Below are 27,277 nucleotides of genomic sequence, written 5' to 3'. Positions count from 1 at the left end.
AAACCCTCCACAGGGAAAAGGCTGAGCTACAAAATGCCACTGCTAAATACTTCAAGTAAGCGTGTCTGAGGCCCCGTCCACACGAAGACGAACCCTGGCCTAAACGCACAAATTTTTCACCAAACCAGCCTCTCATCCACACGAAGCCGGCGTTTCGGGGGTCTGTAAACGATCTTTTTTTTATTCAGCCTTCAGAGTGGGAAGATTTCGAAACGCCGTTTTCGCGTTTCCATCTTTACGCTCTAACCGCATATTTTTTTTTACACGCATGCGTCATAGCGTCGCCTCTAAACATGCATGCGCGACACATCACAACAACAATGGCGCCGTTGCTGCTAATGCTACTCACCCTGCTGTCGGGCTTACAACAGAATCTTCTTCTTCTGGAATATCTCCAGGAAGAACAGAGCAATATCGACGACATAGTTCAGCACCTGAATTTGACTTAACCACGAAAATGGACCCGCAGGGCAACCATGTATAAATATTAGTGCCATGCCCAACATTTCGTCGCTTGTTTTTGCTTTGGCATCACAGCGCCACTTACAGGCCTTGCATACATTTTGCAGCGTTTTCATGCATTCGTGTGGATGCTCACATTTATTTTACGTCTCCGTCTTTACGGCAAACGTTTTGGAAAATATCAGCGTTTCGTGTTCGTTTTGACTTCGTGTGGACGGGGCCTGAACTACATGTTCCCCACTAACAACATCTAGCCTTTCATTAGACTTCTCTAACTAAAGTCCTGTGTCTGCTATCGCTTCCTAAAGCAAAATCCGAGTGTAGTTGGTGTCACGTCCATAATTAGGGTTTATACAGGAAAAAGTAACTCTATTTTAATGCTATTAGAAATAATGCTAATGCAATCAACAATTACCCATGACTAATATATCTATCCATCTATCCTGAATTCCACGTCCTGAATTTCTCGTTTTCTAATCACTTTTGTTGAAATTAGCATTTTCCCCATTCTCTAGTTTTTTTTTTTCGCCGCAAGCTTCTTTTCCGTACATTCGGCTTTACAATCAACCGGAAGCCGTTTCGCGCAAATATATTGCGATATAATATATCTGACGAAATTGTTTTTATAAACTTTTTTTTTTTTTTTATAAACTATTTAAAATGCTTTATTTAAAATTAAATTTTAGTGACTTAATGATTTTTAATGACCCGTGGAAACCCTGTTTATACCCTGATAGAGATGTACGTGTCTGTTCAGGTATGCACTGCAAACTGCTTAAGCACTAAAACAAAGGTATCCAAAGTTTGAACATTACATTAGTTTCCATGATTGTAGTATGATACAGTGCATAACATTAAATGATCTGATTTCAGCTTTATTTTTTAATGGTGTGAATCTTATGAAAGCTTCAGAAGGAAAAAAATACTTAAACTTTAAGACTGCATCAGTTTATTTTGATGCTTCCAATCTTAGCACAGAGGCTCCAGATACAGATGCTGCCCCTGGCATCAGCCGCTACGACTGCCTCCTGCATTTCTACTGCGTTTTGCAAACAGCACTATCAGACGTCAGACAGCCTCATCTACAGAGAGCTACCCGGCTCATGGTACCTGAAGGCTTACTGTATGGTTCTGGTGTGACCAGCATACCCCCAAATTTCTCAATGTGGAGTAACATTCCCAATGAGATACTAAATCATAGTTAGGCGAACATAAGCCTATTTAGAGTTTGCTGCAAAGCAAAATGTTGGATTACTAATGAAGAATCTGGGAATCCCTTTCTGTCCACCCCAGGCTGATGAGCTTACCTTCTTCTTGTCTCTCATGGAGCTCTTTCCTCGCACCATGATTTTGCATCCCGTCTCTGCTTCCAGCTGTTTGGCAGTGAGTCCCCGGGGACCAAGGATTCTTCCCACAAAGTTATACTGTGAACAGAAAAGGAGATAAACTGGTGAGTCTCCTACAAATAAAGAAGGGCTGAACAACAGGGCTGATCTGGTTTCTATAAGTGACATTATAATGATCTTAAGACATTTTTATGAATCAGAAGAGCAGCTCTTGTATTACTATCTAATGGAGAAGATTGTAAAAGATTTTATGCATTTTTTTTTATTCATATCTTAATTTAAACTCTGTTTTTATTGCCATTAACTTGAAATCATGCAACAGTAGAAATGTGTTTTTGTTTGCAAACAGTAAAACCCAGCCACTGATGAATATCAGGGTTTTATATTGCTTTTATTCAAACACATTAAAATCACCGAACCTTAGGGGAGATATTAATTTGATGAATTAAATGCAGCATGAAATATTAACATCTGTGGGGGGCGGAGAGAGCAACGCTCATCAAAACCATTTTTAGGGATTTTAAACCAGAAATGTAAGAATGGAAATGCTGTTCTGAAACCTGAGTTACAAATTAAAGCAAGGCCCCGCGGGAAATGTGAATTCTAAACTGATTTGAGTTTGATACAAACGAACATCTGAAGCAGAGTTAACGATCCTCTGTGGAGTCGATCTTATTTTAAGAAATTAAAATAAATAAATGAATAAGTAAATAATTAAACCTTACTAAGATAGAGGTTGTTTTAATTCATTTTCAGAATGAATAGAGGAGTTATGCCTCATCAATATCAGTGGAATTTGATTACTGTTAAACCTTTCCAGAAGGTTAAGAGTGAAAACACCTCAGTTACGAAGTGTAATCATTATTTCACTGGTAGAAATCACACCTATTAATAGCTGTCAGTCATGCCTCTCGTAGCCGCAGAAACATGTCCGTCAGTTCTGCTTAACCGTTAGACCCTTAGTGTTACTATAATGTTATCTAACTCAGCGTTTTCTACTCTGGTCCTCAGAAGTCCCAATCCTGCAGGTTGTAAATGTTTCCCAGAATTTGTGCATCTGGTTTCCATTGCTGGCTGATTAACCGTTTTAGCAGAGAAACATCTAAAAGCATGCAAAACGGAAATAGCATCCCAGCTTATGTATTTCTTGGGCGTCTCCACATGTTGAAAAACATTGATAGGTTTGGGACCACACAGTAAGGAACAATCAAGGTTATTGAAGAACTGGAGTTTTCCTAATTTTCAAACCCAGTTTGAATCCATACTAATGAGGAGTATCCAAAACTCCAGGCTGTTCTCCTGTCCTTTAAAGGGAACAGTCTCCATGAAGAAGAAGCCGTCCAATGGCTAGAACGATGCGGGTCACCCTACAGATAATCAGAGCATGTGGCCACGCAGGCTGGAAGCATGTTTCTTTGTCACAAGGCAACTGTCCGTTTGATTAACTCTAATCAGAGAAGTAGTGGCGAGGGTACATTCTGCAGTGTGCGCCAACAGAGGGATGTGAGGACATCCGTCCTCGGAGGTCAGTACATGGGTCTGCTTCTAGCTCGTAGGTAAACACAGGCCCATCCTCAGAAAGCTCAGAACTCGGCTGTCTCTCTGCATCACAGAACCAAGGTAAACAAGGCTGAGCCCTTTGCTCAGAGCTTTAGAAAGGTACTCCAACACAACAAAGAGTGAGACTCAAGCTACAGTGACAATGTCACGGGTGTTGTTCAACTTCCTGCACTGCAGGCAGGTTTTCTTATTTGCTTACAGTTACCTGTTATAGCAAACATTTTTTTTTTTCTTTATCATCAATTTAAAAATCCCATTACACATACAAACCTGAATATACTAAATAAATAACGTGAATCACAAATTAAGCTCTACACATCCAAAGGACCGGAGAAGGAAAGCAATCATTTCCAATTTAGAGTCTGAGGCTCCGACTGGCAGTAAATATCCTAAAAGGCTGCAGAGCACACTTCTATGTCCTGCTCTGTGCACAGCTCATAATCACTAATATCTCTGTACAAGTGTTGGCAGAAAGTGTTCGCAGGGACAGAAATGTTGATGATTATCGTACATGACAGACAGCAGCGGCCTGATGGAGGCAAGAAGAGAGACATGAAGAGCAGCGAGGCTGGGTGAGTTGACCCTCTTCGGCTGAGGACAGAAGCTAAATATTTCAGCACCAACACATCCAGCACATGTAGCACAGCTCTTTTTCATCTATGGAGATCAGAGGGAGCAGGTGCTGTGTCTGGGAAAGCTTTCAATCAGGAGTATATTCAACCACAATGTTTCAGCTTCAAAACTCACCACAACATGCTGATATATTAACCAGCATCAACTCAAACGTTCATACCGACACTGACAGGTGAATAACACTGACTATCTCTCCTTCACTGCGCCCGTTCGTAAGGGGGATGCATTTTTTTCTTCAAAGTTGGTTAGATAGAATCAAGAAAACTGGGCAAATGGGCTAAACTACTGGTTCAGATCATCTCCAGAGAACGTAGCTCTAGTGGGGGGTCTGTAGTCATCTATTTAAAACACGTTTAAGCAGAGAGCCGTGGTCAACCAACGACAGGGTCGTGGTGGAGACGGCACACCGATCTGTGTGTGAAGTGAAAGCTTGGCATGTGAGGTCTGATCCAACAGGTGAGCTACACTCTTATATCCTTAAGCAGTAACTAGTGTTGCGCTGATGCCATTTTATGGCCCAGATACCGATACCTGGCTGTGCAGTATCAGCCGATACCGATACCATCATACGTTTGAAATTGATGTGCGTGTGTATGTATATATATATATATATATATATATATAGATGAAGAACTGAATACTACTTGGATGTAAAATAAATAAATAAATAATAATCATGGCTTTGTCAAGCTGCTGCCTACCTTTGTGAAGCAGGAAAAAGACTAATACAAAGTGAACCCAGTAGAACTTTTTACTGCCTATCTGAAATTGGTGACAATAGTTAAATAAACTTTTGTCTCTCAAAATGGTATCAGTGCCCTATTTGTCGGTACTCACCGATACCACCATTTTAGTAGCCTAGTAGTAGCCTAGTAAGCCTAAGTAGCGCCACCCGCTAGCGGCCAAAATTATTTTTACCTTTGGGTAGTCTAGCCTCAATCAATGCCCCAGGCCCTAGAACTGGCGGGCCACTCATAACCCAGAGATGTGTTTTGAACTTCTGGATGCAAAGCGGGTGGGGTTTTGAGGGTGTGACGACAAAGCTACGCAACGTTGGAGAAAGCAACAACTATTGAACGTTTGACTCAGCTTTGGATTCAGTTTTGGAAGGATTAGACTTGGGGTTTTTATTAAAACATGCACAGGAAGAGGCTCTACACTCTTCATTTTTAAGAAGGACGTATTCGCCGTTTTACTGACAGGCTGTTAATTTACACTCCCACACCAGTTTTCTGTCGCGTTTACTACGTCAGTCAGTTGCGCTCATTGGTCAGAGCGTTAGCCAATAGGCACAGACATGGTTTGAAAAATAACGGGTTGTTCTCATCAACAATCTCCCAATGTTGCAAATATGGGCCAGACTAATTTAGACATTTAATCTCACATTTAGTCTGGTTTATCAGGCAACCATTTTAGTGCAGTATTGGGGCCCTGCCAGATACTAGTATCAGCATCGGTGCAGCACTAGTAGTAACTGATAACTGCTTTCTTTCAGCAGGAAAAAATAAATAAATAATTGCACCATAATACAAGGTGAAAATAATTTACAAAATGTTTGATGAGCAAATCAGATTTGGGGGAATTAATTATGGCCTCAGAGTGCCAAAACTCTGATCCAATCAACAATACTTAAGATGTCCTGGACAAAAGTCCAAACTTTAATCCTTCAAAGAGTAAAAGGATCATCTGCAAACATCTTGGAGCCCGATACCATAGCTTCAGGCGTCTGGAAGCGGCGAGGGCTTCATGCTGCGACAAATCCTATTGTTAAGCCTGATTAATGTTGAAAAGAAAGATGCATCAAAGGAACAGAAAAAAAAACTAACATTTCAAATGTGTTAACAATGGATGGTTTTCCACCTGGTTTTTAAATGACTTCTCTGCTTTGATTACATTTAATTTTGTGTCCTTGTTCAAAGTATTGACTTATTAATAACAATAAACTACCCAGAGGTTAAAGAAATAAACATGTTATTCTAAAGCCATACTTACAAAGAATTTACAGAGAACTTTTCTGGATAAACTGCACTTAAATATTTTATCTGCATGTCATTTTATACATCTTCTAAAGGTATGTGGATATAAATCATCAGATTACACACCGTCACAGGCATTTATACATTCAAAGCTCCCTGTAAAGCAAAGCCTGAGTCTGACATTAAAGGCCTTTGTTTGGCTGTAGTTATCACCACTCCACAGGCAGGTTATGTTTTTGAGCATCTGCACCATCCGTGCCTGCGAGTATGCCGCACAAAGCACAGCGTGACCTCATCCAGACACCCTCGACATCCAGAACTGATGGTCGCAGGCGTTTCTGTGTAAAGATTTTAGGTTTGGCATTTTTCTACTGCGAATGTGAGTGAATATTAGAGGGACAACAGCAGCTCCATGAACAATGGTAGCATGAGCAGAACAATTGTTTCTTTGACGGCGTTTGTTTGTGGTGGTGGGGAGACAGGAAATGAGATCATGCTGAGGGCTCTTGCTGTGTACGCGGAAGGCTTATCGAAGAGCGGGCCGAGGCTGGCAACAGAATACCAATCAAGTATTAGCCAGTCAGGCTTATGGAAATAAGACCGAGTTCATTCAGTGTGGAGCATCAAAGTGAGGTGGATCCTGGTTACACCGGGTACCATCATCCTGATCAATCTCTGCATTTCTCCACATCTTCTCACTTAAACTGAACTTAAACTAGCAATAATTTAAAGCTGCACATTTCTCTGGTTCCTCAGGCTTTAATTAGGTTTTGCTTCAGGTACATCTTAAGAGTTTAAATTAACAGAGCTATAAAAACGATCTGATATAACTTGCGTAACCTGCACACATATCCTACTTTCTACATCCATTCATAGCCCCTGGCAACCGCGCAGGCTTCCCTTTCCTCTTTCACTTAGAGAACAGGATCCTGCCTTTCCTGATGTACTTATCTACCATTCTCATGTAGCGCAATTCTCTCCAAATACTCAGATCAATCTTTGGTTCACACATAACCCCTTTGGCCATCAGTCCCTTTAAATCACTCATTCATTGTTTACAGCTTCCAACATCCACAATCCTTTTTTTAGTAGAAATTTAGAAAAGTCAGCTAGGGACCAAAATTAGGTTATTTTAAACTTGATCCAAATAGATCATGATTTTAGTGGAAAATTAAACATGTATAACCCTTTTTCCAAACTCACTGAAGCTAAGTACTTAAGAGCTCTTGCAAAGTGACTCTCTGCTGTGATAAAAGTTGTTAGAATGGGGGGAAAAAACTCAAGTTAGCAATTTTCAGCATCAAAGTCAGAAAAAGCACAAAAATTTATTTATAAAAGGAAACTTTACTGTTGGCTGTTTATTCAGGCTCCTGCAGAAAAGCAGAAAAAATACCAAGCATATTAAGTTATGGGGATATTAGATCTACAGACAAGCATATTGTTGAAAACACAAATGACCATTGTGCTAAATTTTGCAAAAATACTACCAGCAATATGTTTAAGACCCTTTGGTAACGTGCTGACCTGCTCAAACTCCCATACTGTGATGCCACCTAAGCCCAACAAGAAAAGAAAATAAAAAGAAGAGGGAATTCAAAAGAATTGATTATTTGGAGTTAATTAACTTTAATATCTGATGATCGGGTGAACTGCTGTGTTTCTTTCACAACTTTTCAATAATGTTTGCAGATCTGCTCTCTATTGGACAGCTTCATTCTGAGCACTGAAAGATCTCACTATATTGAAAGATGCAGAGAGTGAATCTGTTTTTTATTGTTAATGCTTTTAACTCAATTTAAAAAGCTAAAAAATAAGGTTAGTTATCGTTATCTTTAAGCAAATAATGTGTAATTTCTATCAGGTCAAAACAAATGGAAAAATAAACAGTTAAAAGGAAGCCCACAACATGTAACCATTTTATGTTAAATGGCTCAGAATGAACTACAGTGTTAAGGAAGTAAAAATTAAAGATTTAAGCAGCCAATTCAATTCCCCTCTGAGTCCTTCTGGTGTTAAATCGCTCTATTTGTCATACCTGGTGTGCTACACCTAATTTATTTGTGAATACAACCAGAGTTTTTTTTTTTAGGGCTACCAACAAGCCGGTAACAAAATAGATTCAGAGTAAAGGGAGTAAAATTTATTTGAGTCGTTTTTTAGAGAAAGATAAAACATTTTTTATGCATCTATATATATATATATATAAAAAACACAATTAAATCTCTGTAACTGTTGCTCTTTGTGTCTATTAAATGGGGGCATAGGGGAAGGGGATTTATATGCTAAACATTATCATCAACCAAAGGGAATAAATCCTTGCCAATCATTTTCTTTCTTTAATTATTCAGCAGTGCCCCCGTTGTACTGGTCTCAGAAATCCTCTATCAGTGGGATCAGCCCTGTGAACGCTGTATCCGACATTGCAGATAAAAGCTGACACCGTGTCCCCAGTGACACTCCTGATCCATGTGTGGTCAACCTGTTTCCTTCGTCCTTCCTCCTCGTTTTTCCCACATCTCTGCCTCTTAGCTTAATGATGCACAGAAAGACAGGGTGAGACTGTTCACCTACAGCTTCAAAGCTCCACTATGCAAGCTGTTGTTAGCTGTGAACCAATTACTCCTCTAAAAGCTTACACTGTTTTTCATTTATCATGTTAAACGACTAATTTTTTTTTTCACCCTTGTTTAAGTTATTATTTAATTGCTTATCGAATAGGTAACTAGAAAGCCATCAGTTCATTAAATATTGTCCCCGTCCATAATTGCTGCATAGCTGCAGTTATTAAAACCCTCCAGCCTACCACTCTGAAGTAGGTTGAGGTGTGTGTTTCGGCACGTTGCCAGCACTGGTAATGAGTTAAGGGGGTCAGGAGGATATCAGAGGCTGGCATGATAAGTGATGACACCCTCATGGGAACAACTTTAATGACTTTCCCTGACCAGAGAAAATGGACAAGGAAAGTCTGGACAGTTTTAGCGCAGAGAAGGAGTCTAGGTTGTGCCATCTATTAGTCTTTTCTTTTGGTTCACTTTAAATTCTCAAACATTTATCTTGCAGTGAAAATCCACAGCACAATAACTCAAATGTCTCCACTTCAACCTGGTCCACCCTGAAATACTTCACATTGGATCCAGCTAAAACAGTAAGAAGCACACCATCAATGTGCTCAGTGATCACACTCTACAAACACTGTGGATGTGAGTGAAGATGGCAGCTGGAGGTTAGTTCTGTTCAGAATGAAGGAGAAAGAAGCAAATGAGACAAGTTATTTCTAAGGAAACCTTTTTTTCCCTCAACAGTGTCAGAAAGAAAAGAGAAGGAAATAGGTTTGTTCCTGTATTGATAAAAGCTGGATTAGGACATAGAAGAAGCATCTTGGAAATATCAAAGTAAAGGGTATGATACATTAAAAACCCAGCAGCTGTTTGCAGCTTCTAATGCTCACCATGCTGATCACTTAGACTAGATTATTAAGATTGTTTTAATCCATTTCTAAAATCTGTTTGTCTTGGACATTAATGCTCTCACTCATTTTGCATGATGATTTCTCACAGCAGGAAAGCTGCAAAAATAATATCCAATCATGTTCTTGTATCTTCTTACATTATAGTACAGAAGAAAAACCTGTTATTGCTTTAAGCAGAAAAATATGGACTGGTAATGATCTGGTTTGTGAGAACCCTCCCAATCTGAAAAAAGAGAAAAGTAAAGGAACAAGAGCAGGTTAGAATAGCAAACATGCTGTAATAGATGGAAAAAGAAACGAGTGGAGTAGAGAAAGGTTCTGAAGGATGTATTTGAAATATGATGAGCGGAAAAAGGCAAATTGTTTCATTACAAAAAAAAAAAAAAACATTTCAGGATAAAGTGAGTTCAAAGTTAAAGAAATATATGAATAAATATAATTTTCCTGTTTTAACCAGCTCAAGGAAAATACAGAGCTGGAATAATTCACTCACTGTTTGGGTTTTTACCATTTTCCTTATGTTTTATATTCTATTTGTGTTCTAGAATCCAAAATAATTACACGCCTACTACATAAATCTGGTGAGACACCAACATTGTAAGTTCTGTCATTATTATCGTTGTTGCTTAGGGCTATGGAATATGCACTTATCTCAATAAAGGTGATGATTAAAAAGAAAAAGCATTATTTGTTTACAGCTTTTCTTAAATAACTGTATGGCTGTGACTGCTTATCACAGCAACCATAGGCCCATAAATCATTCTATTAAATACACATTTAAATTTCGCTTCTTCTTAAGGACATCAGCTGCATAAAGAAGAATGATTTATTTCACTAAATATCTCATATTAACCGCATTTAATCCAGTTTCTCAAATTTTTCCAATCCTCAACATAAAAAATAAAGTAAAGAAGGAAAATGGATAAAAACTCAGACAATTCTCCCATTATCTGAACTTTTTAATTTTAATTATTTGACAAAAAAAACAAGTTTAACAGGAAGGCTACTCGATTTTAAGTTAATTTAAGTGCATTTAGGGGGAGAGGGGGTATGAAAAGTAAGTTTTACTTCTTCATACCCCTTTTCAGACAATTTCCATAAACCGACAGGTTTATTTGGTGGAGGGTTTTGTTTCCATTTATGTCAGGTGACTTTAGTTAGTTTTAAAATTGGTGGGGGGTTTGGTTGTTAACTAATCTCTTTTGTGTGAATTTTGTTGATTCATTTATAGTTGTGTGTCAAAAAAATAGTTTGAAATAAATTCTTATTCAATCATTCATTCATTCATAATCATCATTGATACTATAAAATGAATTAAAATAGTTATCATGATTGGAAAATTATCATGATAATAAAATAAATACCCTACCCTAGTGTTAGTGTTATTTTTGTTAGAAACTGATAAGTCTAGTTTCATCTGTGATCCTGGGGTTTATGCAGAGGGAAGGGATAATGTCAGTATTAGGAGGAGGAAGGAACATATGATCAGGCTCAGAAGAATGAGGAGAAGTTAATGGAAAAACAGACGGCGAAGGAAAGAGGAGCAGGAACCACATGTCCAGGTGCATCAATGATTGGGTTTGTAGTACGTCTCCACATGGAATATATTATTTTCTCAGATCAGGAGATCGTTTTCCAAATCTAAACTTTTTTATATCTGAAAACAGGCTTAAATTCAACCAATTTAGGGCTAGCTTGTATTCAGGATAAAACTTTGGTTTGTTCCACATTATTTGAAGCCCACTCACCGAAACAAAATCCAGTGGAAAACTCTGCACCCCTGAAAGATAATTCCCTTATTTACTGTCAGCCAAATTTATAAATGTACCACAGACCTAAAGATGGATAAAATCTTTCATGAAGCTTTAATTTTTTTAAATTGACAATAAAAGACACAAATCTTTTGTCTAAAATAAAGTACGTCGTCTCAGAAATGACAGATACAGTGTCTGCTCTTTAATGAACAAAAGTGATTTCTAATCCAAAACTGAATATTGTCCCTGGGTAACATGATCCAATTAAGAAAATATGCAGATCTCCTCGAGGCTATTTAGTAAACGATGACTGTTGGGACACAAAGCGGGGAAACTGGAGCTTAAAGGGGTTCCATTAATAAGGTAAACAATTTAAAGTGACAGAACTCCAGGAAAATCATAAAAACAGAAAACGTCTGACATAGACCTTCCTCTGCGGGTGTTTTTACAGTCCCGTCTTTGAGAATCAATCACTTCTTTGCAAGGTCTTCAAAGCTTGTGAGCGCGGATCTGTTGACCGCTTCTCAACAGCTGAGAGTCCCGTTTCACCGAGTCAGCACAGCAGAGGTGACTTCTGCAATCACACGCGTGTTTGCAGCCAGCAGCTAACCAGTCCCCTACAAACCGCAACGTTCTGCTTCAACAAATACAAATACTATACAGGGGATGGAGCAGAAACAGACGGGCATTCAAAAAGACCTGCGACGCTTCCGATCAGATCCCTGAAGGTCAGCGGAAATGACATGCAGAGCTGTCAGTCAGCTGCCTACCACTGTGCATGTGCTCGCTCGTAGAGAAGCAGAGCCATAGATACCATTTAATTGAAGGTTGAAGTTATCAGATAGCATGCGACTCAGCTGTCAGTCAAGGTGCAGTCACCGCGGTGACGCTTGACAGTGTTCTGCACCACTGACGACATCAGGAAATGGCTGACTTTCAAGAATGGTGAGGGGGCGGTTAGACAGACACACGGGCAGACAGAATGATGGTGATAAAGTCATACTCACAAACACATTAGGAGACTGGTGAGGGGAGGGCACAGATCAGAGGAGGGCACACACTTAAGGGAATTAGAGCAGAGGTGGGCTGGCAAGGAGAGTTATTCTGGTAGAGTCAACATCCTGCACTAGAACCAGGCATCAGGACAATCTAATTATCTACAGAGAAACCTGGACCTGGCACCTGGAGCTGGTTTGACAGGAGCGCCAGTGAGGGAGTGGGACCATAGCCTAAAAAGATGGCAAGGCAGTGTTGAGTTGTGTTTTTAAATCTGAGGAAAATGAGACTGCCAGTTTTCCTCAAAGATAAGGGAGAGAAAAAAGAAAAAAGAAAAAAAAGCATCAATGCTGCCAAACTTTCTATAGAAGATGACTCGATGCCAAATCACAGAACATCATTACCTGCTTTCACAGAAAAATCTGGAGAGTAGTCAGCAAGACATGCACCTCTGGATATTTTTAAGAAATCTGCGATTTGGGAAATCAGCTTGAAAGTCTGAGTCCTCAGCAGGGTTTCCTCTCCTTCAGCAGCCAACACAAAGTGACACATTTCCCTTCCCTCATTATTCATTTATTGTCTCTCTCTCATTTTGCTTCATCCACTCCCATACCTTGCATCTAATTAGCTGCGCTTTTTAACGTTCCTAAAAATATTAACTGGATATGAACACATCCTGACTCCCTTTGTTCAGACTTCTTAAATCAAAGAGCACGTTGAGCTCAGCTCCTGAGGGAGAAAGTCAGCAGAGCACTGCAAGATATCCTCTGGTCGTCTACAGCACAGATACCCAAACCCTATTTCTTTCCTCTAGCAACAGATTTTCTTTTCTTTAGGTTGCAATGGTTGCATTTAAGGCTGCACCTTATAAGGGAAACATGCAAATACAATTGTGTTTCTAGAGGATCACAAAGATGATATTCGTTGCCGTTAACAGTTTTCTCTCTCAAATTCATATCAACGTGAGGATAATGGGCAGTTCAGCCTAGGCTTGTCCCGATCCGATCCACGTATTAAACGTGTGTGAGATCATGCACAAGCCCATTTCTCCTGCTGCACAATCTGTTTAAAAGTTACTGTTTGTATCGCTCTTACAAGCTTACTTTCCAAAAGAAGATTTGCAGTAAGTAAGGGGGACGAGCGCGTAGGACGGCTTTACATAAACATATCACCAGAATGATTGACCATTAGGAGGACCACTTATTTTTAGGATCCACCCGGAAACATAAGAACCTGCACTACAGCTTTAACTGGACTGCTTGTTTTAGAAACTTTTTTGGATGTTACCTGAATTAAACAACTGTAATTATTAAATATTTTAATGCTATTAATATATAGTAACACTCAATAGCAAATCAATAAATAATATTGCTCACATACTTTTTTTTTTTAATCAGTCGTTGAGTATATAAATAGATCTATAGACATGTGTATGAAAATGAATACAGGATTGGAAAATATAAAGGTTTGTGTCAGTGCAGGGATGCAGACATGGACAATTCTTGGTTATCTTCGACTTCATCTTTGACCTACTTTTGGGGACAGCAGAAGGTGGCACTATGAACGTGTTCTAATGAGAGCGGTGAATGAGAGTCACACAGGTCTAAATATAAATGAGCTGTGAAAGAACATAGCAAATGAGAAGCAGATCGCTAAGAAGGCTTTTGTTTTAGTCACAGATAAAGTGATCTTAGACTCATTGCAAAAAGGGTTAGCTTCTCTCTAGTCTGGAATGAGCAGGGATCCAAAATGCTTCTCTCTACAGGATTTCTCCTATTTCATGTAGGCACAGTTTTATAGTTTTCTGTGTTTTCCCCTCAGCATGCGACTGTCTCTCTATGGGAGGTTAGGTGTGAGAATGAGACGACATCAACAATCAACCCATTATCGCATCGTAGCTTTCTAAATCGTACAGGATTAAATAAAGAATGGAAAAAAATCAAGACTATATAGCCCATCTATCCGTCTCTACCACACATGCATAGTTTTGCACAAAGTAGGATTTATTTCCTTGTGTTTGCCTCCTGGCAGCTCCTTCCTGGATTTACTGTGGTCCTTCCTTCTCTACTTAATGATCTCATGTGGTGGACTGGTTTATATATAGATACATCGGCACTAAAACAGGAGTAAGAAATCTGTGCCGTGTCATTTTTAGGCTCCTACAGGTATGTCTGAATCTTCTGTAGTCATCATGGCCACCATGGGGAACCCCAATTAATTTAGTAGCTTCCTTGACAGCACATAAACACAACGGAGTTACCGACCCAATTCTGCACCAAGCACAGCCCGCAGAGGTAGCAGAGGGGTCATACAAGGATGCTGCACATCACACCATATATGTGGGAGTGATTTAGTTAACATGCAGGCAGAATGTTAACTCTCATCTACAGTGACTTCAGTACAGGTTCAACCGGTGCTCGGCACACTACTTAAATGTTTAAAGGTGTGGCTTGTGGTCTTTCTAAGTAAAACTAAAAGAATCAAATTAGAAACGTGTATATAAGCTTATTGTGGACATTTAACAGGAACATATAATGACCTGATGGAGAGGAGCGACGTTGGTTCTAAGGTTAGCTGAATCTTATCAGACCCGTCAGGTGGAAAACACATTCAACCCATCCTGGTCTACAACCTGCTCCATATACTATCCTCAACAAGCAATATAAATATATCCCGAACTTAGAAACTTTTAACAGAAAATAGCTGCACAAGAAAAAAAAACAGGGTTTATACAGGAATGAGTAACTCTAATTTAATGCTTTTTAATGCTCTTTTAATGCTCTTAGAAATAATTTTAATGCCATCAACAAGTACCATGTAATATATATCGTTTTCCAGCCATTTTTGTTCAAATTTGCAATTTCCTATTCACTCAATTTTTCTGCGCATCAAGCTTCTTTTCCAAACATACAGCTTTTTTATCAACTGGAAGCAGTTCAGCGCAAATAAATTGCAATATAATAAATCTGATGAAATTGTTTTTATAAACATTCAAAAATAAAGTGTTTTAAATGCCACGATAATCACATTTAATACATTTTAATGCCAATTAAGGGTTTAATTAAAAAAATTATAATTTAATGACTTAATGATTTTTAATGACCCGCGGAAACCTGGAAAACATTTCTGTTTATTTGCATATCAAGAAAGAAAACAAATATGACTAATTAACTGTCAACATATAGTTTATATTAAGACCCTCTAAGAAAGAAATTATGTGATTATGATAGTATTGCTGAAAATTGGGATGATGCAACAAATCATAAATATGTTTTTGAAACTCGTCCCTCCTTTTATCCTTCCCTCAGTCGCCATCAGCTTTAGTTTCTCCATCACTTTATGTGCAAATCAGTAAGTGAATAACTTTGGAAATAAAATATATGACTAAACATTTTCTCAAAGTCATTAATGATTGCAATATTGCTGCCGTTACTGTCACACACACAAAAAAAATGCAATTTCATTTACTGAGCAGCTCTAGCCAATATTAGGCATTTTAGTTACAGGGGTGTAAACAGTTTTTGTTTTTTCAGTTGCTGCAGAAACTAATGGAGTGACTATACATTTTTCTTTTTATAGATTTATAAAGAACTGCTCCAGCCATACATGCTGCTACACTAATTTGTAAGATAAATCAACTCATTTCTTCATGGGATGTTGGAAATGATCATCTGATCATAAAAAAAACAAAACAAAATAAATAACCTTGTTTGTAAACCAATGTCAGACTTCCAAGAACAGCGTTTCAAAACCAACTGCAGCATACCTGCTCTACCTCAGCAAATGGACCTGCTATAAAACCCGCTTCTATACTCCTTTTTATTTAAAAAACAGAACTGTTCCACCACAAGCATGATTACTTACAAAATACAACTGCTTTAAGGGTGTGTTTTACTTAGATTTTTGCCCAAGAAAACTAGATGGTAAATAAATACAGGTGATGGAATTATAATAACTGTAATTCTGTTGTAAAGGCAATGCATCGTTTGTCTTTATGTTTCTACAGGGAGGTAAAAAGACCCCCCACAATGACAACCTGCAAAGACCCAGTGACATTGAGATCGTGGAGTGCAATCAGCTGGGTGTTCGCCTTAACAAAAAATTGGACTGTATGCTGTTTACAGGAAGAGTCAGAGCACACTCTACTGCTGAGACCTTTAGGAGCACTGGGTGCACTCCTGGATTATTTAATTTACATTTGGGATTAATATAAGAAGTTTCAAATTGAACTGAAGACTTTTTTGATTCTGTGGTGGCATCAGCCATTGGAGCAGCAGCTCATCCACAGCTGAGAGAAAGCAGCTGGAAAAGCTAATCAGGAAAGCCAGCTCTGTCCACTGATGCTCCTTCGATCCAGTACAGGTGGGGAAAAAAAAATAAAAACCCAGAAGAACTCTGGGAAAAATAACAAACACCATTTTTGGAAAGTCTCCAAACCCATGCAGGGAAGCTGCTGCAGAGCTGGAGAGCGCTTTTAGCAACCTTTAATTATCAAACTCTGTGGCATATCCCTTTGAACCTGTGTGTGCTGCTTTTAATAACTACCCAGTATTTTTAATTTTGTCCCTTCTGTACAGCCCCTTATAATTTCTGTTTTACATTTCTACCCTTTTGTGAATTTGAATTATTCCATTCATCCGTCACTTCACTGCTGTGACATCTGAACGTTTCCACTTAAGAGCAATAGAGTATATCTGTATTCTATTCAAACTGTGAGCAGGAATAACTAAGGTGTAGAGCTGATCCACTTACGTCTGGGTACTCTTTGACAGGCACAAACAGTTTCTCCTGCAGGTGAACGATGGGTCCGATGGGTTCAGGCAGCTCCAGCGGGTGTTTGTCCACAAGGCCGTTCACTGAGTCGCTGTACATATCTTTACGCACTCTGTTGATCTCTGGAACACAAATAAAGGAATTAAAGATTAACAAGATGGTTTTAGGATTTTAGTAAAATGAAATGAAATGCTGTCAGTTCGATTCTGGCCTATAGGAAGAAGAAGTTAATGCAGTATATAAGAGAAACAGAAAACTAATGTTTTTTTTATTATTATTATTATTTTATTTTGAAGCGTCCAAGTGTTAAAGACTATAGGAAAATGTTGCAGTGTTGTTGTAGATTTACATAATAATATTGGGAGCGCTTAACTGACATTTTGCCTTATCTTCTTTTTTCTTTATTAGAGCCAATAAGACTTTTCATGACTAATTGCAATTTCCTGCTTTCCATGAGGTCAAATCAGCTGATTTAAAGAAAAACTATTTTGTAAGAACAACATAAAGTACAAAGAGTGCTACAGATTTGATGCTGGGGATGGGAGTTTTGAATCCCAAAAAAAAATGAAGGGATAACAAGATTATCTCTTAACCTTTAACTCGTTTTTATCAAAAAGATAGATGGAGCAAACTGGAACTATGCATAATTGGACCAAAACTGCTGGGAGGTTGTGGTTCTGAAGCACTTGAGGATTAGTAAATGATTTTTCATTATTTGACGAGTCCCCTGAATCTGTAAATTCAAGATCGCTAAAGAATAAATATTTTTCTTTGTGAGGAGTGAAGGGCAGTATGACATATCTGCAAACAGATAATAAACTTGAAACATAACAGCCTCCTATAGCATCCAAGCAGTCATTTGTGATTGAAATATTCCACATACCGATTTCTACTTGATATATTGTGCATCTGTATTACAGGTGTATAACAGAACTCCTTTTAGCAGCAAAATGATTGTTTCTTTCTTCCACCTCAGCAGAGGCTGCTGTTGGCCACAGCCATCTGAGTGAGAGGCAGATAACAGGACCAGACAAACAATCAGCTTCTGTATATCCTGCCTTCACTTCTGATCCAACCGTTGAACCTTTTCTGACAGAACCACAGCCAGCAGAGACCTCTAGCTATTCCACACACACACACGCTCATTTCTAAACCCCATTATCAGCTTATTGTGAGACAAACGCCTTCCCACAGGAGTAGAGGAAGAAAAGCAGATATTCACAAATGTCCATGAGTGTGAAAATGTCACAGAAGATTGACAGCAGCAGTTATGACATGCATTAGAAGACAAAAGACTCCAGTTACACCCTCGCTTGCCAAGTTGCCATTACTGTACAATTATACTGTCCAAACGCAAGAAGAGCTGGGGAAAAAATGGATCAATAGGCAGATCAACAGAGACAGCTTTGAGTGAGGAAAGGCTAGGAAAAAATAACCTTCATGAGCTTCAGAAAAGGACGCATGGATGTTGGGTGGTAATGTCAATGGCACCATCCTCTGTAGGAACTTCCAAATTAAACTGCAGCTAACTATAGATAAAGGTCTGTTACCATCAAAACACGAATGGAGGTAGGCCAGACTTGCATAAGGTTTTACTATCGTTCTGCAGCTTTTTTGTTTTAAAGCTACAGCATTCCACCATCGAATCTATTAAGAATAATTTTTCATACTTTCCAACGCACTATAAGAAGCATCTTTAAAGTTTCTGAAAATTGCAATATAAGGAGCCATTTAATTATCCAATGGAATAAAGCAGCTGGAATTTCCTGTAAGAAAAAGAAAGGATCCTGGAACTTATTTCATTATTTGTATTGTTCCAGAGTGACTCTTTCAGGTTGCATGGCCCGAGCTCTGCTGGATCCATAAATATTCTCAGTCTTTTTATAAGATGACTTCCTCCGGGCATCAAACCCAGAAGCGAGATTATATCACTTCTACTCTAGATACAAAGCCACATTATGCCCTAATTTGAGAGCTGTAATTGCTAATAATCTCTACAGTATTAGAGTATGATAAAATTACATGTGTTTTTCTTCAAGAGAACATTTATAGACAGACAAAAGCTGTGCACACATGCTGCATCACTGGAAAAGCATGGAAGAGCTAAGCTTAGCCCATTAGCTGATGCCAAAAGCTAAATGAGAAGAAAACCACAGCTAGTAAAGACTTTTTGTCCCCTGGCTAAAAGGGCCAAAAAAAAAAAAAAAAGATACCTTAATCATATTTGATAGAGCAACCCAACAAGCACCAGTAGCAATTCTACCTCCTCTAAATTGTTATTTCCTCTTGCTGAAATGCCACATTAACATAAGGGGGCTGAACTGGGCCATCAGCAGAGACGTGCGGCATTTGACAACCTCTAATTTTAGCGCTGCAACTCTTTTCTGAAGTGCTGCATTCACCTAAAAATTACCCCCTGCCTTACACGGCCAACAAAAATCATTTATCCATACGTCCACCCCGGCAGAAAAGCTCATAAGTGAGGATATGTGGGTTTTGAAATGTGTATTCTTACTTGAGTGCATTGGGATGTGTTAAAAAGAAAAAGAAAGCAAACAAAAACAAAGAAAATAAAATGGAGAAATAAGATGCAAATTTCTCTTGAACTTTGGCATTAAAATAAAAAAATATACATTTTTAGAACATGACCTCTGAACTCCTTTTTAGAACAAACAAGATGATAAAGAAAAGCTAACAGGAATTATTATTTGTAAAAAGCAGTAAATGTGACTGCTGCACTAAGTGCTGCTTGGTGTGTTTGTAACAGACTGTGCAAAGCTGAGCTCTCGTTTCTACAGCATCATGGACGCCACTCTGGATGGGCAGCATTCAGAAACGGTATAAAAAAAATTTTTTAATCCTGTGGAGCCTGTTTTCACCTCTGTAAATCCTCTTATCAATAACGTAACAAGAAACACTTGGTTCTTAGGTGCATCCAGAGGAACAGGTGGAGGAACTTGAACTTTATAAAGGTGGACAGCACATTTATACCTTTGATGAGGGTTGTTAGAATCTGCAAAACAGGATACGAAATTATAGAAATGCTGACTCATATTCAAAAGATTAACTGACCAAAATAACCTTTCGCTGTGGTGCCAGTAAATGTATACAAGGAAGGAAGTTATAACAACTTCAGACAAACCCATCCATTCTGGCTCCTTCCATTTTTTTATCTTTTTTTTTGCATTTAGTAAGTGGTCATGCAAAAGGCATCAAATATGTCCAAGATGAGTGCTTTAAAGTGAATAATAAATTTCATGTAGAATACAAATCACTGAGATTAACAAGATTTCTGAGTAGCTGGTATGACCAGTTTTTTCCTTCACTTCTTATTTTGGGCTGGAAACTAGTGATTATTTGACCAAATGATTAATTGTTAAATAATTATTTCAATTAATCATCAGATAGTAAAAGGTGCCTTAAAGAAGACTTTATGCAGAATATAAACCTGGAGATGCTAACACTAAGCTTGCTGAGGAGTTCTGGATAAAGCATATTCACGAACATATTCTTCTTAAATACTAAACATTTATATATCTTTTACAATTTTGGCATAATAACTGCTCTGAGTGGGATGCGTGTGTCAAGCGTCTATATACTCCAGTTAACGATTAACTGATTACCAAATGACACTATTATTTTATTAATCAATTAATTACGATTAATCTGATTAATTGTTTCAGGGCAAGTTCACACAATCTACAGTATGACAGATATTTGTATGGTGATCTCTAAGTGAGCATTATGTCGAAGGGACACACAGAGCACATAATAAAGGGATCCTTCAGGGTTAAACTGGAAAAAAAAAAAGAAACAATAGAAAGGACATTAACCATAACATTATAAGAGGGAATTGCAAGGTCAAACAGCTCGCAAAAAGAAGTGGAATAAGAGTAAAACTAAAACTCCCAGAGCAGAGTGTACGTCTCTAGACTCTTACTTCTCATTTCTGCCTTAAAGTTAAAAAAGAAAAACCTCACTTTATCCATCTTACTTTTTGTTTCGCTCAGTTTCGGGGATTGTCAAAATTTAAAGTGAAAAGGAAAATGTTACAGACAGCACCTGCATATCTATCTGCCCTGTGTCAGGGAAAGAAATGATTTCTCCTCATCTTCTGCTATCTTGGCCATAAGGAGGGAGTGTACCCAGAGGGAGAGAATGATGACAGGTGGAGCAGACCAAGAGCTGGCTGAAGAAAGGAGGAGGGAAAAAAACTTTTTTTAAAACATCGAAACACTCAGAGTTGTATTAAAAACAATGGGCAGGTCCAGGAGGACCTGCTGTAATCAGGTTAAAGACAGGTGAGCATCACACAATGAGAAGTGCTCTATAGAAGAATGAGAACAGGTCCGCTAAGAGACCAAAAATAGACCTCCTCTGTAACTGCTTTGTCCTCAGCGTTTGGGCTCGGAGCCAACCGTCCTCTGACCAGGCAGTGCACCTCTGTCCTCGTGCAGAGGAGGGAAAAGGAGAGCAAACAAGTGTAATGGCCAAATAATCAATGCTGTCGGCTTTGCAAGAGAAAAGCTGCTTTGGGTGCCTTGTGATGCCAGGTATTAGCCTGATAAAATCTGGCACCTGAAACAGATCGAGTCTAACACCAATTAATCTTTAAGCCAAAATGATCAAATGTTCAAACTCGGCAGATTTTTGAATGGGTCTTCCTTTTGTGGAGTGATATAAGATCAGAACCGCATGGTGTTTAGAATCCGCCCATCTTTATCTGTGTGTACATGCTGATGTGCTCGATCCATGATATCAACTGGGAAGAGTGGAAGTTTTAAAAAGCTAAAGTTAAGGCTGAAGACATGAGCTTCCTTCCAGAAGACGCTGCAGCAATCATATATTCACCTAAATGTGCCAGAGCTAAGTAAAAACAAGACTCTAGGGAGAAACACGCCTTTCCACTTTAAAGCAGAGCACTTTAGCTATCACAAAGCCTGGTTTCCCTTTGCAAAGGGAAAGGATTTGCGTGTTTAATGCGTTCCTGGCCTTTATTCATGGCATAGACAACTTTATCCAAGATGACACTCCACCTCAGCCGTTTAGGGGTCTGACAGGCCAAGCATGTGGGAGAGAGGGTAGACTGTGCATATCAGGGAGAGACTAAAGCACACCGCGTCTGCATTTCTAGGATTTATCAACAACTCACAGCTTGTCTTTCCTCTTCCCCTCTCTCCATCTCTCTCTACTTGCAAGGTAAAAAAAAGCATTTCTTTTCAGTTCAATATTGTCTTGGTTCTCCAATCTTTCATGCAGAGGCAGACTCCAGCTGCACAAATCCTTTATATTCATACATTTACTTCCTGTTCCTTCAATGATTTCACTGTTCTTGCAACAGGGTTAAGCAGGGTTTTTCCTTACATAAAACCATAAACATATGCAACTAGACATTCACGCTTTATATCTTTTTCTAACTTATTCTGGCCCAAATATATATATATATTTTTTATTATTTATATACATATTTATTTTTATTTTAATATCATGGGTCAGGTAAAGGACTGCTAACTCTACCTTTAAGGATCTCTGAAATGTCAACTCTAATCACTCTTCAGATTTGAGATGAGTAACATCACAGCTCTCTCCTCTAAAAACTACAGAACAATCATGGAAGAAAGCGCTTTTTATACATCATGCACATTTGTAAATGCATATAAGGAAATTAGTCATTTCTCCCCAAAACAGTGAGTAAAAACAGTGTTTTTATGTTTAGTTTTTTTTATGATTTTTTTTTCTTGTTTTCTTTTTAATGGATTTGGTTGGGAAATAAAAATATACATCTTTAAGTAAAGTCATTGAGCCCCTAAGTGTCTTCTAAGGGATTACAGGTGGGTTGCTATTGCTTGATTAGAATTGTATTAGAAAATATCTCAGACCAAAAGTTGTTCGAAAGTGACGCCACCATCAGTAATGTTGATTATAAGAAAATACGGAACTATTTTACTTTAAAAAAGGTCGAGAATTAATTTTAAAAACACAGAAAAAGATTTGTGAAAGACATGAAAAAACTATATGTAATTAGAACCCAACCTGTGTTTTTTGGATTTTAATGTCCAACTATTCAAAACAGATCTGAGAAGATCCTCAGTCATCCAGGTCATAGTCAATCTTAAAAAAATTCAGCCTAGGCAAATAGGCATGAAGTTTTCTAGAAGACCTTCCTTCCTGGATGAGAGGTAAAATTATCTTCTAAAAAAATCTTCATGTCCAGTTGCCTAGACTGAACTTTTTCAAGCTTATTTAGAGCAGAGTATAAACAAAGGATTCTGTCTGTTTTAGTATCAGATGTTGCTACTTTAATAAACCACAACAAAACAACTGTAAAACACCATTTCCCAGCCTAATTAAAGAAATAATATTGCAAAAGAGATTGCTAAATCAAACACCAAAGCTAATTTGAAAAACAATCTAAATAGGTAATGCTTTTAAAAACAGACTGATACCAAGGCCTGAGCTTAAAAGGAACAGTTGTGATTAAGCAAAATAAACCAATTTCACTCCCAAAGTGTCCATCTTCTGTCTGTTCCTCATATATTCTTCCTGTGTTACAAAACACTCACTGGGACAAAGCAAGAAGACCAAAGGATGCAATACAGCCAGGCTGAACTTTGGGCACAGGGAAGGAACGGGGATTTCCTCACAATTTCTTCCAGAGATTCAGAAACTGCTGCTTCAAGCGTTTTCCGTTCCCAAATCAACAGAAGAAATCTTCCACAAAAGACAAAAAAAAAATGTTTTCAAAACTTGCAACTACACAATGGAGAGCAAAGTTACGCAAAGCTGCAACATATGCGGACACATATTTAGAATTAAAAACAGATGGCAACCAAAGTGGAATATGAGAAGCTTATATGTCAGACTTTTACTCCAAAAAAGAACTGTTTTCATTTATTTTCCCTTTCCTTGAGCAACAATACAGGGTGGGGTTTATTTACACAGGGGATGCTTGCTGCAACTAGGCTTTTAAAGAGAACATGTCCTTATTCAACAACAATGTGTTTAAATTGTGTTTCACATCCTAAACTTGTACTTATTTGTACTTGACTGTATCTGCACAGTCTTCAGATATCTAATAATCGAGTAACTGATGTATTTTTGGAAAGCAAGATATCTGCTTTCAGTGCTTTCTACATCCGCTGTGACCTTTATCACGTCAGGCACCAATCTGCATCACATTTGACTTTCTACTGCTGTAAGATTGTTTCCAATAGTTAGAATTTTAAACACAACAATTGGAAAATATGACCATGTTGCTTTCCAAATAAAGACCATTATATAAATATTGCACATGAATGTTAAAATGGCAATATTTTAAATGAGGCACAAGTCAGATATCAATTCTGAAAATGACCAGGGTTTGAAAATTATAATTTCTTTAGATGATAATCAAAATTATCAACTCGACTAGAAACTTATAACAATAAATATCTGATAAAAGCCAAACCCTAATCCCAAAGAAAGAAAAAAAAAGAGATATTGATGGTTTATTTTCATTAATTTTATTTGCCAGGCTTAATTATATATTTTTTAACGACGTGAGCCTGTTTGCAAACATTGTGCAGGCCTAGTTTAAAGTATGTGCGCACCAAGACAGAAAGTTGAAAATGAACTATATTTTCAACTTGATCTACACCCTTCTTCACATTTCCATAAGATAACCTATTGAAAATGTTATTAGAAACATTAATTTACACAGGTATTAAAAATAGGTTATGCCAAACAATATTCAGATATACACTGAGAGCAAAAAAACAGAAGACTTCAATTGCTTTAGCAGTAAAAAAAAAAAAAGGTGAGCTGTAGCCCAAGGGGAAGCCTTTGTCTCAAAGACGGTGAGGTAGAGGCTTCAGGTTCATGCTTCTAAGTAGATCGGCCAGAAACTGACATGAAGGTTTCTGGACTCTCTCCCCGAGTCAGGTAAAAGAAGAAACACACAGCAGCAGCAAGTAAACAGCAAGGCAACAGAGCAGTTCTTCTATCACCCAAATTGAGGATGAGCAGAGCTTTTTATAACAGGGAGAAAACTGCTTAAACACAGTAAGAGAAAGCCAACTTTCCCGAAGCAAACAGTGTGGCTCAAAATCCGAGGCTTTCAGTGTGCACATGAACATATATGCCTCGGCCAACTGCATCCTTGAAAGCAGCACGTTCTGCTCTCTGATCCTCAATAATGAGCTGCAGCTGCCGTAAATAACAACACAGACTATATAACAACTATAGCCAACTAACTACGTTCTGGACAGTGTCTCCACAAAAAAGCATACACACAAGACATAAAAACAAACTCCTAACTAAACATTAGAACACCCACACACACAAGCTAATGAGCCCGTGTGCGTTTGTAGGCAAGGCTCCCCTGAGAGAATGAACCCACAGAAATAACGCTCCACATGGAAGGAGGAGGAAAACTGCCTCCGAGAAAAATCTGCTAAACAAATACTGCAGGAAGCTCCACTAACTTAACAATACTAGCCGCTGGTTTATGTTCAGTCTACAGATGGAGAGATTAAAATCAGAAAACTACAGATGCTCTGTGACAAGAGGGCGGACAGGGAGAGTAATAGAGCTCCAATAATCCGGATTATGAAAAACCAGGATTTAATGACTGAGACAGGAAATAACTTGTTAAACTGAAAGTACTTCCCAGTATGGAAAAAGAATACTAAGATTGCAACTGATACAATCAAGAGTATGATGTTTTTCAGGGTTCTTAGATGTTCAGTTATTTAAAAGTAATAATAAATAATAAATTTCTAGACTTTTTTGTACTAACACATTTATTTTTACCAGCTTGTAGATACAAACCACCACATAACCATGATAAGAGATTAATTTTACTGTAGCTTAATGATTCACATTCTAATGGGCTGGTTATCCTCCCTCAGCAGTGTATCGCAGTGAGCTTGTCAAAGACATTTTTGATTTATACTCAATATTGAAGTGTGGTCTGCACTCTTACTCCACACCACAACACAAGAGGGACGAACTAGCTGCAGGTCTAGATACGACCGAGGCCGTGAGGGAGTGGGGTATTTGTCCAACAACGGAGGGACATGAGGGTGAAAAAGAGCAGGGATCCAGGTGGAAAAAGGGTCCCAGCGTTCTAACGCACCTCGCTCTTTTAGCTGGTCCAACTTCACGAGTAGAAATCTTAACTAAAACGGACTGGAGTATCGTGCAGCTTTTGAAAAGTTGTTCAGGTCATTTCTACCCATTTGTAACATATGTTATAATTATTTTTATTGACGATGTGTGAGTCCGTAATACCACCTGCCTGTTGCGTGTCAGATCTAACGTTTTCCCAAGTAGTTTATCTAAATAGGACACTTTCTCTATCAGGATAATATCATCTTCATTAAGCACATGCCACAGATTAGGGAACTGAATGAGAGCAGTGTCCTTGATCTAAGAACATAGTGGATTATTTTGATAAGGATGGAACCATTGATGTTTCCTCATTTACAAACGTATATGATGTAATGATGTGGCATACTGTCGTATAAAATGCTTCTTTCACTGTGATTTGGGTCCGACTTCAATGAGAAGTGCCTTTTGTCTTTGAGCCTTTTGTTACACAAAGCAACTTCTCTGGTCTGAGTGAGATTACAATTTCTGACAAAATCTGTTGTCATGTCTCATGGTTATTTAATAAATATACGTTATGAGGTGTTATTTAAAGAGTTTGTTCCAAGTGATTGTTTTTCAGGAAAAGAGCAAGGGGAGAGAAAGCTTAATGTGTTAACAGAGAGCTTTCCTTTACATCTTTTAAAAAGCAGTTTAATGTTTTTCTTTTTGCACTTCACTCAGGCCCTTTGTAGCACTATAGAGAAAGTTCAAACTAAATCTTTTTGTTTTACGAAGAGGATATTAGTAGTCAAACAGACTTGTTGTGATGGTGAAGAAACATGCATTGATGGATAAGGGATCAACGTGGGGTGGGAAGAAAATCTCAATTAAATATGAAACAAATAAGAACTACATTGAATAAGTATTAGTAAAAACGTTTTCTTAAATACATGAAAGAAGGAGTCTGATAAACCAAACTTTTCAACACTAATTTTATTTATTTTTTTTCTCAGCTATGAAAGAGGGGGAGGCAAAATCTTATTGACCAGAGATAGGAATCGGCGCTTATATACCAAATTATTTCCCTTAGCTGTTCCCGCCATTTTATTTGAGTAATCACATTAACCAACAGTTTGTTATTTATCGGGTTGTTTTTTTAATGTCGAATAAAAGTTTGATGTAATAAATAAATAAGTTCCTGCAGTACCCGACAGGTCAAAATCAGAACTAGAAGGAAAG

At 38.2% G+C, this 27,277-nt stretch overlaps 1 protein-coding gene across 7 annotated transcripts in view; it reads right to left on the bottom strand.

The window, feature by feature from the left end:
* Positions 1-27,277, bottom strand: part of LOC107094928 (protein quaking-A) — a 92,357-nt gene that overhangs the window by 39,654 nt on the left and 25,426 nt on the right. For all 7 annotated transcript variants that reach the window (XM_015390843.1, XM_015390846.1, XM_015390844.1 and 4 more), the window contains 2 exons: positions 16,949-17,091; positions 1,770-1,886 (listed from right to left, as the gene is read on the bottom strand). In XM_015390843.1, coding sequence (XP_015246329.1) covers positions 1,770-1,886; positions 16,949-17,091 — 260 coding nt within the window. The remainder of the gene's footprint in view (positions 1-1,769; positions 1,887-16,948; positions 17,092-27,277) is intronic.

This window comes from Cyprinodon variegatus, unplaced genomic scaffold (assembly GCF_000732505.1).
Source record: "Cyprinodon variegatus isolate N-32 unplaced genomic scaffold, C_variegatus-1.0 Scaffold515, whole genome shotgun sequence".
NCBI classification, from domain to species: Eukaryota; Metazoa; Chordata; class Actinopteri; order Cyprinodontiformes; family Cyprinodontidae; genus Cyprinodon; species Cyprinodon variegatus.
The sequence above is the reverse complement of the archived record's forward strand: the minus strand, read 5'-3'. Positions and strand labels throughout refer to the sequence as shown.